Genomic DNA, 15,398 nt, shown 5'->3' with positions numbered 1-15,398 from the left:
GTTCCTTCCTGAGCTCGACTGTTAAGAACACCTACCTTGGCGCCCTTTCGGGTTTTCACCAAGATTGCCCCCACCCTTTTTGTTTTTGTTTTTTTTTTCTTTTCCTTTCTTTCTTTTTCTTTCTCTTTCTTTTTTCTTTTTTTTCTTTTTCTTTTTCGAGGCGCCCTTTCGGGTTTTCACCTAAATATCTCGACCATGATCGGCTCAGAAACATGAATTAAAGATTTCTAGCATCAGTAAAAATGTACTTCCCTTGTAAAATTAGGCGAAGACATTACGGACATCACCTGCCAGTTGATTAACAAATTTTTTAATAGAAATGCAGCAAGTGACGAAAGCCAGGACTTTGGGCTTTTATAATAAGGTCCGGTAGGGTGCTTTGAAAAAAGTTGAAGCTTGAAAGCAGATTTGATACGAGGGGTGAAATAACTTGAGATTGCACTCTTTTGAAAATAATTCCAAAACTGAGGAAAATTTGCCCCAGTTTGATCGAATTTTCTCTCTTTGCATTTTTCATCACTTTTGCATTTTTCTTTGAAAACTAAATTTGCCCCAGTGTAGGGTTTTCTCTTTCCCCTTTTTTTTTCGAAATAAATTTGCCCCAGTTTGGGGTTTACCATTCTCAAGGGTTATCAAATGAAATTTGTCAATTCTGATGGCTCAAAGGGGACAAGTAGAGATAAAATGTTTTTAGTGTAAAAGAAGATGGCCTGACTTGCATTTCGCCATTTGCATGAATTTCTTAAAGAAAATTTGCATGATCAAATGAAAAACTTTTTGCACATATCTGAGTTGATGGGTTGAGGGAATGCCCGTCCATCCATTTCCGCCAAGATGAGCGCTCCGCCAGGTAATACATTTTGGACAATGAACGGCCCTTGCCAATTTGGAGCAAATTTGCCTTTAGCTTCATCTTGCATTGACAGAATCCGCTTCAGTACCTTATCACCTTCTTCAAATGTCCGCTGATGGACCTTTTTGTTATAAGCCCGGGCCACACGTTTCTGATAGCACTGACCATGACAGATGGCGTTGAATCGCTTTTCATCTATCAAAGTCAATTGCTCATGGCGCTGCTTGATCCAATCGGCCTCCTCCAATTTAGCTTCCATAAGGATTCGTAGTGACGGAATTTCAACCTCAGCTGGCAATACAGCTTCCATTCCATACATGAGTGAATATGGCGTTGCCCCAGTCGATGTCCGAATAGAAGTCCGGTACGCCATCAATGCATAAGGCAACTTTTCATGCCAATCGCGATGCTTTTCTATCATTTTGCGAATAATTTTCTTCAGATTCTTATTTGCGGCTTCTACAGCTCCATTCATCTGAGGCCTATAAATGGCAGAATTACGATGTTTGATTTTGAATTGCTCACATAGTCCATCTACCATGTCATTGTTCAGATTCCTGGCATTGTCTGTGATAAGTGTTTCGGGTACTCCAAATCGACAAATGATATGATCTCTCAAGAAATTGGCAACCACCTTCTTCGTGACATGTTTGAATGACTCCGCTTCAACCCATTTGGTAAAGTACTCGATCGCCACCAATATAAATCGATGTCCATTTGAAGCAGGAGGATCGATTGTACCAATCACGTCCATACCCCACATTGAACAGGGCCACGGGGTAGTCATGCTATGCAACTCAGTGGGTTGAGCGCGTATAATGTCACCGTGCATTTGACATTTTATACATCTCCGGACAAAGTCTATGCAATCATGCTCCATATTAAGCCAGAAGTATCCGGTTCTCATGATTTTCTTCGCTAGCAAATGGCCATTCATATGAGGTCCACAAACGCCACTATGCACTTCTTTCATCATATATTGAGCTTCATCTTCATCAATGCACCTTAAAAGGTTCAAATCCGAGGTTCTTTTGTACAACACTTCTCCATTTAAGAAAAATTTTGAAGCCATTCTACGCAGAAAACTCTTGTCTTTTGTACCAGCATGCTGAGGGTAAGACCCAGTTTTGAGAAACTCTTTAAGATCATTAAACCAAGGAGTAGTATCCGAGGACTCGTCTGCAGCCCAGCAGTGGGCTGGCTTGTTTTGAAGTTGAATTTGGATTGGTTCGATCTTCAATTCATCTGGATATTGGATCATGGAAGCCAAGGTGGCCAAATCATCAGCAAATGCGTTTCGGGCTCTCGGGAGATGTCTAAACTCCAAATTTTGAAACTGCTTGGCCAAAGTGAGCAGACTACAATGGTAGGGTAGAATTTTCGAATCTTTGGTTATCCATTGCTTCAAAGTTTGGTGTACGAGCAAATCTGAATCACTAAAAGCTATCAACTCCTTGATTTCCATCTCCAAAGCCATTTTGAGACCAAAAATGCAGGCTTCATATTCAGCCATGTTATTCGTGCAAGCGAATTGCAATTTGGCAGCGGCAGGGTAGTGCTTCCCTTCGGGTGACACCAAAATAGCTCCAATTCCAGCTCCGAGAGAATTTGAAGCTCCATCGAAGAAAAGCCTCCATTCAGGACTTTGTTCACTTATATCATTTGCAGCGCCTACAAATAGGACCCTCTCGTCAGGGAAATAAGTACGGAGTGGTTGATAATCATCATCCCTTGGATTTTCCGCCAAATGATCAGCTATAGCTTGCCCCTTGACCGCCTTTTGTGAGGTGAAAACAATATCGAATTCTGAGAGAATTATCTGCCATTTCGCCAAACGCCCAGTCAGCATCGGCTTCTCCAAAAGATACTTCAAAGGATCAGACCGGGAAATAAGATACGTGGTATGACTCAACAGATAGTGTCTCAACTTCTGGGCTGCCCAGGCCAATGCACAGCAGCTTTTCTCAATGAATGAATTATTAGCCTCGTACTGCGTGAACTTCTTGCTTAGATAGTAAATGGCTTGTTCTTTCCTTCCAGAGTCATCGTGCTGACCTAGAACACACCCTACTGCTCCTTCAAGCACGGATAAATACATAATCAAAGGTCGGCCCGGTTTGGGCGGCACTAAGACTGGTGGATGCAACAAATAATCTTTAATCTTGTCAAAAGCCTGTTGGCACTCCTCATTCCAATACAACGGCACGTTCTTCCTCAATAATTTGAACAACGGCTCGCATGTGGCAGTTAGTTGGCCAATGAACCTCCCGATAAAATTGATCTTCCCTAAGAAGCTTTTCACGTCCTTCTGAGTTTTCGGCACTGGCATATCTCGAATTGCTTTGATTTTCGCCGGATCTATCTCTATGCCCTTCTTGCTAACAATGAATCCCAACAGCTTACCCGCAGGTGCTCCGAAGGCGCATTTTGCAGGATTTAACTTCAAATTGTACTTCCGTAGTCTCTCGAACAGTTTCTTCAGATCAACCAAGTGGTCCTCTGCCCTTTTAGACTTGATTATAATATCATCCACGTAGACTTCCATCTCCCGGTGGATCATATCATGAAATAGGGTTGTCATGGTCCTTTGATACGTTGCCCCAGCATTCTTTAAACCGAAAGGCATGACTCGGTAGCAAAAGGTACCCCAAGGGATAATAAAAGCAGTCTTCTCCCTATCCTCCTCTGCCATCAAAATTTGGTGGTAGCCAGCAAAACAATCGCAAAAGGTTTCAATCTCATGTCCGGCCGTATTGTCTAAGAGAATGTGAATATTTGGTAGAGGGAAATCATCTTTAGGACTGGCTTTATTGAGGTCTCTATAATCAACACAAACTCGCACCTCTCCACTCTTTTTTGGAACAGGGACTGGATTTGAAAGCCAAATTGGGTAATGGGAAACAATGATAATGTTGGTTTTGAGTTGTTTTTCAATTTGCTCTTTTATTTTGAGGCTTATATCTGGTTTGAATTTTCTGGGTTTTTGTTTTACGGGTGGAAAAGAAGGGTCTGTGGGTAACCTATGCACCACCACATCAGTTGAAATGCCAGTCATATCATCATAGGACCATGCAAAGACATCTTGAAACATAGTCAAAAATTCAAGCATCTCCTTTTTCTGCCTTTCATTCAAGTGAATACTGATCTGCACCTCCTTAACCTCATCCTCAGTGCCAATGTTAACCTTTTCTGTTTCTTCCAGGTTCGGTTTTGGTTTTTCCTCATATTGTTCAAAGTCCTTTGCAAAAGAATCGAATACCTCCTCATTATCACTCTCGCTTTGGAGCTCGGATTCACAGACCTCCAAGTCGTGAGTGATATAGAGATTGCCATTATCGAATTCCAGAATAGTAATATCCAAAGGGTCAAACAGTTTTATTTTTGGCCATCTGAAAGAATTAACGAATGTGGGATAATAAGCAAATAAGCATACAACAAACAAATGAACAAGCAATATGAATTTAAACAAGCGAATAAACAACACAACATAACAAGAACAAACTTGTGCATTTTCATAAAACCTTTGATTGAAAGCAAAACAAAAGAAAGCAAGCGGAAACAATATCTACATGTGCAAATTTTAGTCAAAAGTAAAGATGCTTTCATTAACTATTTACAGATGCAAAAGTATTTTTTCCATGAATATGAATGATAAACCCCTTTCATTTTACCGAAACTCCTTCCGAACGGGCAGGGACTCGGCTGTCCAATTGGGAATTGATTCTTCGGGGATATCAGGAAATTCAGCTCCGCCTGGAACACTATCTTCAAATGTTGCCCCTACGAACAATTGGGCCAAACTAGCTTCAATTTCTTCAACTGGATTAACCTCTGATGTGATAACCTCTGTTGGTCGTGGAAAAGTATACCGCAGTGGTGGAATGTCAAAAACCCTTTGCCTGCCCTCTTTCTCTGCTCTTTTGCGCTCCTTCATCTCTTTGATGTCCTTGGCGGTTGGTTGGAAACCCAAACCGAATGTATCCCTTTTTTCCATAATCTCCACTGGCTTCAGGATCCCTTGCAGTTCACGCCCCAATCCTCTGTCTAATTTGTATCCTCCACGAATCATTTCCTTAGCCATCATTACACTTGCTTTTGAGAGAGCTTGTTCCTCCGTTGTGATCCAACTTACGGAGACTATATCGGATGTGCTATGAGGGGACATGGTGGCACTTCGACTTCCCTCCTCTTTAGATCCAGAATCGGTGATTACCAGGCAGTCCTCTTCGGCAAAGATAGTGATTAGCTTGTCATTTACTACGAATTTCAGCAATTGATGCAACGAAGATGGCACAGCCCCAGACTTGTGAATCCATGGCCTTCCAAGTAAAATATTGTAAATGCTCGGGAAGTGCATTACTTGGCAAGTTATTTGAAATTGGGCGGGCCCCATCTCGATTACTAAATCTGCCTCTCCTATCGGCTCCCTTTGAGCTCCATCAAACCCTCGAACGATAGTCCCTGAAGGCCTCAGCTTAATGTCTTGCAATCCTAGCTTCTCCAAGGTACTCCAAGGACAGATATTAAGCGCGGACCCGTTGTCAATTAGCACATTCGGCAGCATTTTCCCGTTGCACCTCACTGTTATGTACAACGCCCTATTATGTCCAATGCCCTCTGTCGGCAATTCATCGTCAGAAAAAGCAATTTGTTTGTTGAATAATACGCTCCCAACCACGTTTGAAAAATTATCAACAGAAATGTCCCTCGGAATTTGAGCTTTAGTTAATACGTCGATCAATGCATCCCTATGCATGTCTGAAGAGAAAAGTAAATCCAACATGGTTATCTGGGCAGGTGACTTGCTTAGCTTTTCGATTATGTTGTATTCACTTCTCTGGAGTCGTTTAAGGAAATCCACGGCTTCTTTCTCGGTGATTGCTGGCTTAATGGGCGGCTCGGAATTAGCTTGAATCGGAATAGTAGTTTCAAATGGACTTACAGTCTTCCCCGATCTGGTAACCACTGACACCTCTTTCTTTGCAGTTGAATTTTCCCCGATCTGTATGGTAGGTTCATCGTAATTCCACGGTACTTGTTGCAGACTCAAAACGGGCTCCTGCTCAGGGAATTCGATGAATACCGGCTTCAAAGCTTCACTCTCTGCTGGCGTAAGATCCAAGACAAAAGGTTTGTTATCTTCTCCGAATGGTAATTCTATGACGAATGGTTGGTCTGTGACCCCAAATACTTCAGCTTCCCTCGCCAATTTTTTGACTTGTTCTTCGTACTCCGCATCGTCCAGAATGACCCCAACGTGCTCTGGCAAGGGGTTTTGATTTACGTTCGGCCCTTGTGCCTCCCTTTTTCGGATTACAATCTCCCCGGCTTCAACCATATCTTGGATTTTATGTTTAAGCGCCTTGCAATCAAAGGTGGCATGTCCGGGGGCCCCAGAATGATAAGCACAGACAGCTTGTGGATTATACCACGCGGGCATGCTATATGGGTAGGTAGGAGGGGGCACCGTACCAATTTTCCCAGCAGTCTTTAATTGTTCATACAATTGATCCAGAGGCCTGCCTAGGTTGGTAAATGTACGGCTAGGGGGTCGGTTGTAAGGTTCAGGAGGTGGAGGATGATTGTAAACAGGTCTATTTGGTGGAGAAAATCTTGGGTTATATGGAAGGCGAGGTCGGTTTTGGGGTGGATTTGGTTGGGAAATTTGAAAAGGGGCTGAAGGTGGGTTAGGATAGTTTGGGCGAGGTCGAGGGTGGTGGATGTTGGTAGTATATACAGGATGCGGATTTGAGTAGTAAGGGTAATGGGGTTGGTAGATCGGGCTGTGTTGGTATCGGGGTCTGGGTGAAGGGTTTTGGTTCCAAATAAATGTTGCATCCCCCTCTTTCTTTTTGAACGGCGGCTTTTTCACATTGCTTCCTTGACCTTGTAAAGCATCCAACTGAGATTTCAGGGCAGAGACATTGACAATCTTCCCGGCTCTCACAAAGTCGTCAAACTCTTCCAATTTATTCACAATTGCAGCAAAAGAACAACCAGTCATACGGAAAATTTCTTCGAAATATGGAGGATCATGCGCCTTTATGAATGTGCGAATAATTTCATCCTCAGTCATCGGTGGCTCCACCTTCGCAGCTATCTTTCTCCATCTCTTGGCATATGTCTTATGATCTTCAGATGGTTGCCTTTTCGTTCCTTCCAGAGTAGTCCGAGTTGGCGCTAGCTCACAGTTATACTCATATTGTCTAATGAAGGCATTGGACAGATCGAGCCATGTCTTCACTTCCTCCGGCTTTAGGTTGGAATACCAGTCAAGCGCATCCCCTTCTAAGCTTTCTGGAAATAATCTCAACGGCAAATTCTCGTCATCCACTGGCTTGCCCAACTTGTTAGCAAACAAGCGCAGGTGCGTTTTAGGGTTGCTTGTTCCATCATATTTGTTGAATTTAGGGGTCTTGAACCCCACCGGCAATTGCACGTTCGGAAACAGGCACAAATCATCATAATCCAACACCCCTTGTTTGCTTAAACCTTGGCTTTTCCGGATGAATTCATCAAAACGATCCAAGCGTTTAAGTAGCTTCATATCAATCTGGACAGACGACTCTCCCATTTCTGGCTTATTTTGAAAAGTGTGCTCCGGCACCACGGGCTCCGCGGTAGTCTGGTAAAAAGTTTGTGGATTCGGGTGCATGTTTGGGTCGATTTGAGGCTGAAACCCTTGCCCATAAGGAGGATAGAACGGAGGATTTTGAGTATAAGCATATTGCGGGTTGACAATTCCCTCAAACGTGGTTTGCATTGAAGGAATAACAAATGGTAACGTGGTCTGGCTGGGAGGAATAACAAATGGTTCAGATTGTGGTTGTGTGGCGGGCACAGGCTCAGGTTGCACTCCGCTACTAACGAGTTCGTCGATTAACCTCTTTTGAGCGGCCATTTCGGATGCCATTTCCCCAAATTTTGCGAGTAATTCAGTCAACTGAACCCCAGGACTTGCGGCCTCCGGCTGGGTAGTTGCAACGGCCTTATCGGACGATTCTGGCTGAGTGCTCATGTCTACACGATTCCTTTGGGCCTTACTTCGGGATCGCGTAATAATGGGGCTTTTCCGAAAAGCTATTTTGAAATTTACCTGAGAATGCAAAAAACTTCTTTAGATAAACCAATGATTACTGAATTTCTGCAATTTATTCAAAAGAGAAAAAGAAAAAGAAAAAGACATGAGTTAGTAGCTATTCGAACAATTCGGATGCATGTCCTAGTTGGGGAACCCTTTTTGTGCCAAGGGTAGGCCTAGCATGATGCAACACCTTCGGAATGAGACCCATTAATCAAACCTGTTATTTGACAAACACTTTGTGAAGAGGGAAGAGATTCATTTCATTGCAGAAACCAGATACATCTGTTTACATCATATCGCGAAGGCGATTTCGTACAAGATCACCAAAGTTCCTAAGCCTATCTAGTACAGAGTCTTTACTTTCTCTAGCATATGGCATCTTGACACGTTCGGCTTGATCATATAATTCCCCACATTTCCGCTTCATCTCTTGGCGCCTTTCTCGCTCCTTCTCATATAACCTCTTGTTTTCTTCTGCCTTTCCTTTGTGCACTTCGATGGATTTCTTCAACTGTACCACCTCCATGTCCTTGGCTTTAACGATGGCTCTCAGCTTCTCAATTTCCTCATACGGTTCATGTTGCAACCCTTGCGTGGTGGAATCTTTCAACCAATCCTCGTATGGTGCGGTCATTACCCCCTTCTGTTTGAGCTCCGGAAGATAACGAATGCTTCTATCGTCGGATATTGTTCTCCAAGATTCAGTGATTTGGCTCTTCATAGGGATCTCTTTTGGGCATACCCCCTGATCAAAGAAAATGGTGACTTCACTAAACTCGGAAATCGGTGGCGGCCCCTGAATGCGACCTAGTTGTCTGAGAAATCTTTTCGGGGTATATGAGATGATTCCTTGAGTACCCAGCAAGAGAACACGTTCAGATTCCTTAGTGCGAAGTATCGCCTCAAAGCAGTCTGTCCAATCTAATACCCACCTAATGTTGAAATCTTGCAATGTTTCCAAGTAATCCACACATTCGGATGCGTTCTTAGGTAGATCTCCCTCGTTGACTCTTTTGGGATGTGTGATTACCCAATTATATCCAACCACCGGCAAACTATCGGCAACTGATGCTTGTCTCTTAAAATGTTCCGTAGCCCATATGTATAAAACCAAGTTCGCCCCATGGAAAAACTTTTCTCCCTTTCGACAACCAGTACAAGCTAAGAAAATATCTGCGAGAATGGTCGGGACTATAGAACATTGCTTACCCTGAATTCCTAAGAAAAGGTCATTCACAATTTTTGCTGATTTAAAGGCTATCTTTTGATCTTTTCGCGGAAAGAGATAGGTCCCAGCTATAACTACCCCATATACTAGTAGCCTTTTGCGCTCCCATACGGCTTTGGAAGTGAACACAAAATCCGTCATATGCCTGTCGAATCCATCGCGTGGCGCAAATCGTTCAAATAGGATACTCACGGCGACGCCCTGATCTGACCCTCGTAGCACGGACTCTTTCAATCCTATAATTTGACAAAATTCGGCCTTGTCGGAAGCAAATGGAAACACCAAGGCAGTTCCTCGTGTGGGTAAACCAAGGAGGCCAGCTACTTCTTCGAGTGTTATAGTCATTTGCCTATTGCCTATTCTAAAAGCAGTACACTCGGGGTCCCAAAGATGAACCAAAGCCTCTACCAAATAATTGTTGGATTTGATCTGCTTAAAGTCTCCAATTGGTCCTAAAAATTGGGCTACTTGATTCAGTTCACTAGGTAACATGAAGGTGGGCCATTGTTGAACCTCAGTTGACGGTATTAACAATTGGTAGATGCGGCGAGGGCAAGCCATCTGATAATGAAGAAGGTAGTTTGTCAATTACCTTACCTACGAGTCTCATTCCTCCAGTTATGCGATAATTTAAACGTGCAGTCCCTTGAAGGGTTAAATATCCATGGGACACAAAAAGGGTTGGTTTTATTCCTAAAACGGGATTCCCTACGTGGCGTTCCCTTTCTAGGGTTTATGCATGATGCCATTTTATTAAAACAATAAAATATGCAATTCGAAATGAAACGTGACCTAAGGAACCCTTTATTTTGCCCGGGTAGGCCTAAAATGGTATGGCATTATGAGTTTATGAACAAAATACACCATAATTTGTCAAACGTGCAATAGCCTATCTACAAGGGTAGGTCCTAAAAGAAAGTCATGCCAGACCTCTTATTTCCTAAAGTTTGTGAATGCAAAAAAAAACAAAAGACAAGGAAACGTGAGTTCAACACATAATCACATAACACATTTGGACAATTAGATAATATAAAAGGCAATAAAGAAAGAGGGTTGGGACCCCTCCCCTCGTGAATAGTGTCCCTAGTTCAGGATAAGGCTGACTCTACCCTAGGCAATTCTAATATGGATGCATGAGGCTTGGCTTACTAATGCATCTAGACTCGATAGGTCATAGGCCCCCGAGCCTTCAGACTTAGAAACCAAGGGTCATCAATCCCAAGGTTCTTCGTCGGTGGCTCGAGCGATTCCCCAAACACCGCTACGCACACATCGTGTCACGGCTACGTGTTTGAGTGAATCTATCAAAATCCCCAACCTTCGACTAAAAGCTAAAGGCTATCAACCAATAGCTTTAAGCGGAAGATTGAGTGACCCATTGGAACATGCTACACACACATCGTGTCGTGATCACATGTCCAAGTGAGTCACCTAATCCTAATAGGGTGGAGTGGCGTGACAAGCCACTAAAGAAAAATAAAAGGGATAAAAGAAGTAAAGCGTATGCTCGTATGCTAGTGCTCGTTTGGAGGGGAAGGGTCAAGAACCAACGCGAGGCTCTAGGGTGACCCATACCTCCCAAAAATGCAATGCAAGCGCGAGATAACAAGTAAACATTCATTCAAACATACATTCGTGGGTCGAGGGATTGGTTTGATTATGTACATAAGACAAAAGGTCCTAAAATGAAAAATGCAATCCTAATATCCACATGCCATGCATAGAAAGGGTAGAAAGAGGAAACGAATGGTTAAGTCAAAAATGCTTGGACTCACTTAGGAAGTCCCCAGTGGAGTCGCCAACTGTCGCGCCCATTTTTTGATAAGAAAAATAAATGGTTTGAGAAAGATGTTTTTGATTCAATTTTGATTGGAAAATGATTTTTGTGAGTTAAAAAAGATATGGGTCTAATATGGGACTTGAAAAAGCGACGATTTGACCCAAAAAATAGTTTTTGTTTTTTTTAAAAAAAAAGGGTTTTTGAATGAGAAATTGGAGTCGCCACTTGGTAATGATTAAGGTGTACCAAGTCACCTAAAAAAATAAATTTTTTAAAGACAAAGTAGTAAAACCCTTTTAAAACGACTCCTAGTCCACGTAAGCCAAAGAAAAAGGTTCGGGAGTCACGTTTGACAAAGGGGAAGGCAAGGATAGAATCCAAGGCACCCCTTTGACCTAGCCAAGGCTAGTTGCGCGACTTAACCTTACCTTTCCTAGTTTTCTACCCAATGTATGTTCGCACGTTGGATATGACTATATGAATACAAAACGGAAAGGAAAATGCAATCCTAAATTCTACGATGTCTCTTGTGAGGCTTTTGGTCCCAAACCACATGAATTGTGGCGGCCAACAAAGAAAAACCTCATAGAGGTCGATTAATGCAAATGAGAGTTCGAATTCAAGTGTGCAAGTGTGAAAGTGTATGAAAGATGCAAGAAATGTAAGTGCAAGTGTGCGAATGTATAAAAAGGTGCATGTGTGAAATTGTATAAAATTCAAGTGTTTTTTGTGTGCAAGTGTGTGAAAATAGAATAATAGATATATAAGGTAAAGTGGAATTTCATTTGTGAAGTGAAAATAAGCGAGTGATAGGTGACATGTAGTAAAAAAAGTATGGTTTGAGAAATGTGAAAAAATGTGGTTAAAAAAGTATGTAGGTGATAAAAATGAAAGTATGACCCTAGAGGAATGCAACAAGTCGGGTACGGGGGTTGACTCCTAACTTTTCGACTTCTATTTTCCCTTTGATTAGAAGGTGAAACTAGCGTGCTAAGGCTATCGAGTAGCCACACTCGCTCGTTTCCCTTATCAAGAGGGGATTTTCACGCAAATGAACCCTAACTAGCATGAGATGCAAGTCCTAAAGTGAAGGGGAAGGGGTTTGAGGAACATACCAAATGATAAACTAAGGAAAAATGCGTGATATGTGGTGATCATGCACTTCATGAAAAAAAAAAAAAAAAAAACCTATTGGGTCTAGCATTGGACTAGCCCCTCCTATGAATTCCGACTAGCGTTGGACTAGTGGAAACGATAAAAGAAGCCACAACCAGCGTTGGACTAGTGTGGTGACGTACATTCATTCATTCCATTCATCCACACTATAAAAAGCGAGTAGACATGCGAATCACTTATAAACATGTAGCTCATAACACTTAGCATGCTTGACTAGATGCAAAATCCTAATAAAGCATTTAACATATAACACATAGGCATGCAACCATTACATTTGCTAACTAAAACAAAAGGGAAAGGGAAAATGGACCAAATTACTTGCTACGCCCTATCTATTACAAGCCAAGAGGTGTACACATACCCCATTAATAAAAATCAAAAGTAAATGAAATAACTGAAAGGAAATAAGGAGAGGCCAGGAAAGCAAGTAGACATGCAAATTTCAATTAGCACATTAGTCCACATAGGAGAGAAACAAAAGGGGTAAAAGAGATTATACCTCCCCGTTGGTGATACTAAGGAAGTAAACAAACTTAACTTGGCTAGAGTCACCCAAGAAAAGACTAATTTAGGCTAAAATCACCAAAAATAAAAGATTAATGCACCAATTTAGTGATAAGATATAAACTAAACAATTTGAATCCACCAAACATCAAACTTTCCCTCAATTGCAACTCAATGAAGTCAAAACTACTTAAAAACCAAGGCAAAAAGCATGATCATCCAATCCCCAAGCATAACATCTACTAAAAGACCCAAAAGCAAGCACTACTCAATCATTTGAACCTAATTGAAACTTTTTAAAAAACACAAAAAGTTCCCCAAGTAAATAACAAGATCCAAGCAAACATTATGGAAATTCGAAGGTCCAAGAATGAACAAGGGTCCATGAATGATTTAAACATGCATTTTGAAAACTCAATAGCAACCATTAATCAACCAAATAAAACCAATTGAAAAATTTAAGAGCTTCAAAAGTCCCAAAAACAATGAAAGGCCAAATGATGACTCAAAATACACCCACCTTAGGACCTAATTGTAAAGAAATGAGAACATGCTTGGGCTTTTGTGGAACATGGAGAAGCTTGAGGGATTAAATTGATTAAGTATTCAAATTACTTGGGCCATAGTGAGCTAAGGGGAAATTTGAGGGGTTTAAGTGCTAAATCTGAAAGATTTTCATGCATGCAATCTGCACGGAAGAAGAATTTCTGCAACTTGAAGCTTTCTACAACTCTAATTTTCAAACGTAGGCCAATTCACATGCCCAAATCTAATCCAAGCTTTTCATCAAGCGCAACAACTCTAAACAAGCAACTGAATACATAACTTTGATATCTAAACAAGCTAGAAACTCAGTAAGAAGTTATGCAAATTCTGGAAAAAATTTTTTTGCAAAAAGAGTTTTTGAACTTCAGCAGCTAATGAAACTTTCAAAAGTTTGTACATCAGACTTCAAGATACAAACCCATTAACACCAAACCTTAACATCCCTTATTAGCTAGACATCATGATCACCTCAACCCCAAATGTAACCACAAACCATTAAATGCATAGCTGAATGAAAAGAACACATGCTGCGGTTACCAAATGAAAGGATCGGCTAATCTTCATACAGCAATGTGGATAAAAAATGAAACTAATGACCTTCCCAAACGCTACTTTAATATCAGATGCTATTCATGGCATTCCAATCATGTATGAATCAGAAAAAAAAACATGTCAATCGAACCACAGCTTTAGCAAACAAAGAAGAGAAAATGCAATGCCCGAACTGCTGCAACCAGTCGAAAGGTCCCAACTTATTGCAACAAAATTTTCAAGCAGATCCAAAGGCTCTAACAGACCCAAGCTATGCAAATCAAGATTAAAGATACAGCCCTTAACCCATCAAATTGGAGAAAGCTACGATTTTTCATTCAAACGACCAACTATCACGCAACTGCTATCTCAGCAACCGAAAGGAAAGAAAGATAAAAGATAATAATAAAAAAACAGTTGCAACAAACAAAAAGGTTCCATCTTGTTTGCAGGGAGGCCAAAAAGACCGTTAATCACTACCATAAGTAAAGAAAGAAACCTTGATATCAAACAGAGAAGAAGAAAGTAGGAGTCTATATACCTGGACAGCAACAAAAGGCAGCAACTTGGAAAGATCTTCAATGGATAGCTTGCTGTGAACCAAAACTCAGACAACGATGATGGAGGCCGACGATGGAGGTGCTGGTTTTCCTTTCTTCTTGCTACCTTCCTTTTCCTTTTGCTTCGAATGTCCCAGCTTCACTCTCAGCTCTCTCCCTGTCTCTTCTTTTCTGACTTCAGCCGAAGCCCTCCTTTTCGTTTTCACTTTCCGTTTTCCCAATCCTTACGGCCGCGCCTCCTTTCTCCCGGCTTCCCACTCTTCTCTCCTAATTTCTCTTAGCCGCTACTTTCAATTCTTTCCTCAACTGTCCGTAATCCTTTTCTCAGTCTCTCTTGCTTTCTCTTTGTTTTGCAGATTCCTCCTAAGCCTACTCTCTCTCTCGGTCGCCGTTTTTCTGTTCTTTTTTTCTCCCCAGATTTTTCAGCCGTTCCCCTCTCTAAAACCCCCTTCCCAATCTCTCGGCTGTTGTTCCCTTTTATAGGAGACTCCAGCCTTAAACCCTCACCTCAACGTTGAGGATGAGGGACTTGTTACTTCCATCAAATCTAGCCCTCCGCTGGGGGCGTGCGTGACTGTCCTTTGCACGCTACAAAAAATTGCAGCGTTCATGTTGCGGTATTCTATTTTTTTTTTTCAAATTAATTACAGAAATGATAAAATAAAGTATAAATAATAATAACAACAAAATTACACAAACCAGGTAATAATAATAATAACAAAACAAAAAATAATTTTAAACAAAAAACTAAACAAAAATGGCCATTTTTAATTAATTCTTCAATTTTTCATTTTTCATCATTTTCTTTTTCTCAAAATAACTTAATAAAAAATAACTAAATTGCCCAAAGATTGAATTTAAAGAAATAAACATATTTTTGTGAACAAATTTTCCTTTTTTTTTCTTTTTTTTTCATATCCAACTAAAGCCTATTTTTTTTTCTTTTTCCTCTTTTCTTTAATTTTCTCTTTTCTCCCTTTTTTTATAATTTTTCATTTTCATTTTTCCTTCGAGAAAGCATTGAATAAAAACAAAATGACTAAAACATATTTTTGATGTTTTCCTTTTCTTTTCTCTAAAAACTCTATGCTAATCTTAAACTTAAAAGCTAAAACTAAAAACTAAAACTAAAAGTA

The 15,398-nt window shown here is 41.0% G+C and overlaps 1 protein-coding gene across 1 annotated transcript; it reads right to left on the bottom strand.

Annotated features, from left to right (window-relative positions):
• Positions 1-261: 261 nt before the first annotated feature.
• On the bottom strand, positions 262-6,293 carry LOC113724393 (uncharacterized). The gene is made up of 4 exons (XM_072077012.1): positions 5,389-6,293; positions 4,683-5,172; positions 902-1,013; positions 262-287 (listed from the first exon to the last, which is right to left on the bottom strand). Exons 1-4 carry the CDS (start codon positions 6,291-6,293, stop codon positions 262-264), a joined length of 1,533 nt encoding a protein of 510 aa, XP_071933113.1.
• Between the last annotated feature and the right edge of the window lie 9,105 nt (positions 6,294-15,398).

The sequence above is a fragment of the Coffea arabica genome, chromosome 2c, assembly GCF_036785885.1.
Source record: "Coffea arabica cultivar ET-39 chromosome 2c, Coffea Arabica ET-39 HiFi, whole genome shotgun sequence".
Classification (NCBI taxonomy): Eukaryota; Viridiplantae; Streptophyta; class Magnoliopsida; order Gentianales; family Rubiaceae; genus Coffea; species Coffea arabica.
Note: the sequence above shows the minus strand (reverse complement) of the source record. Positions and strands in the feature narration are given on the sequence as shown.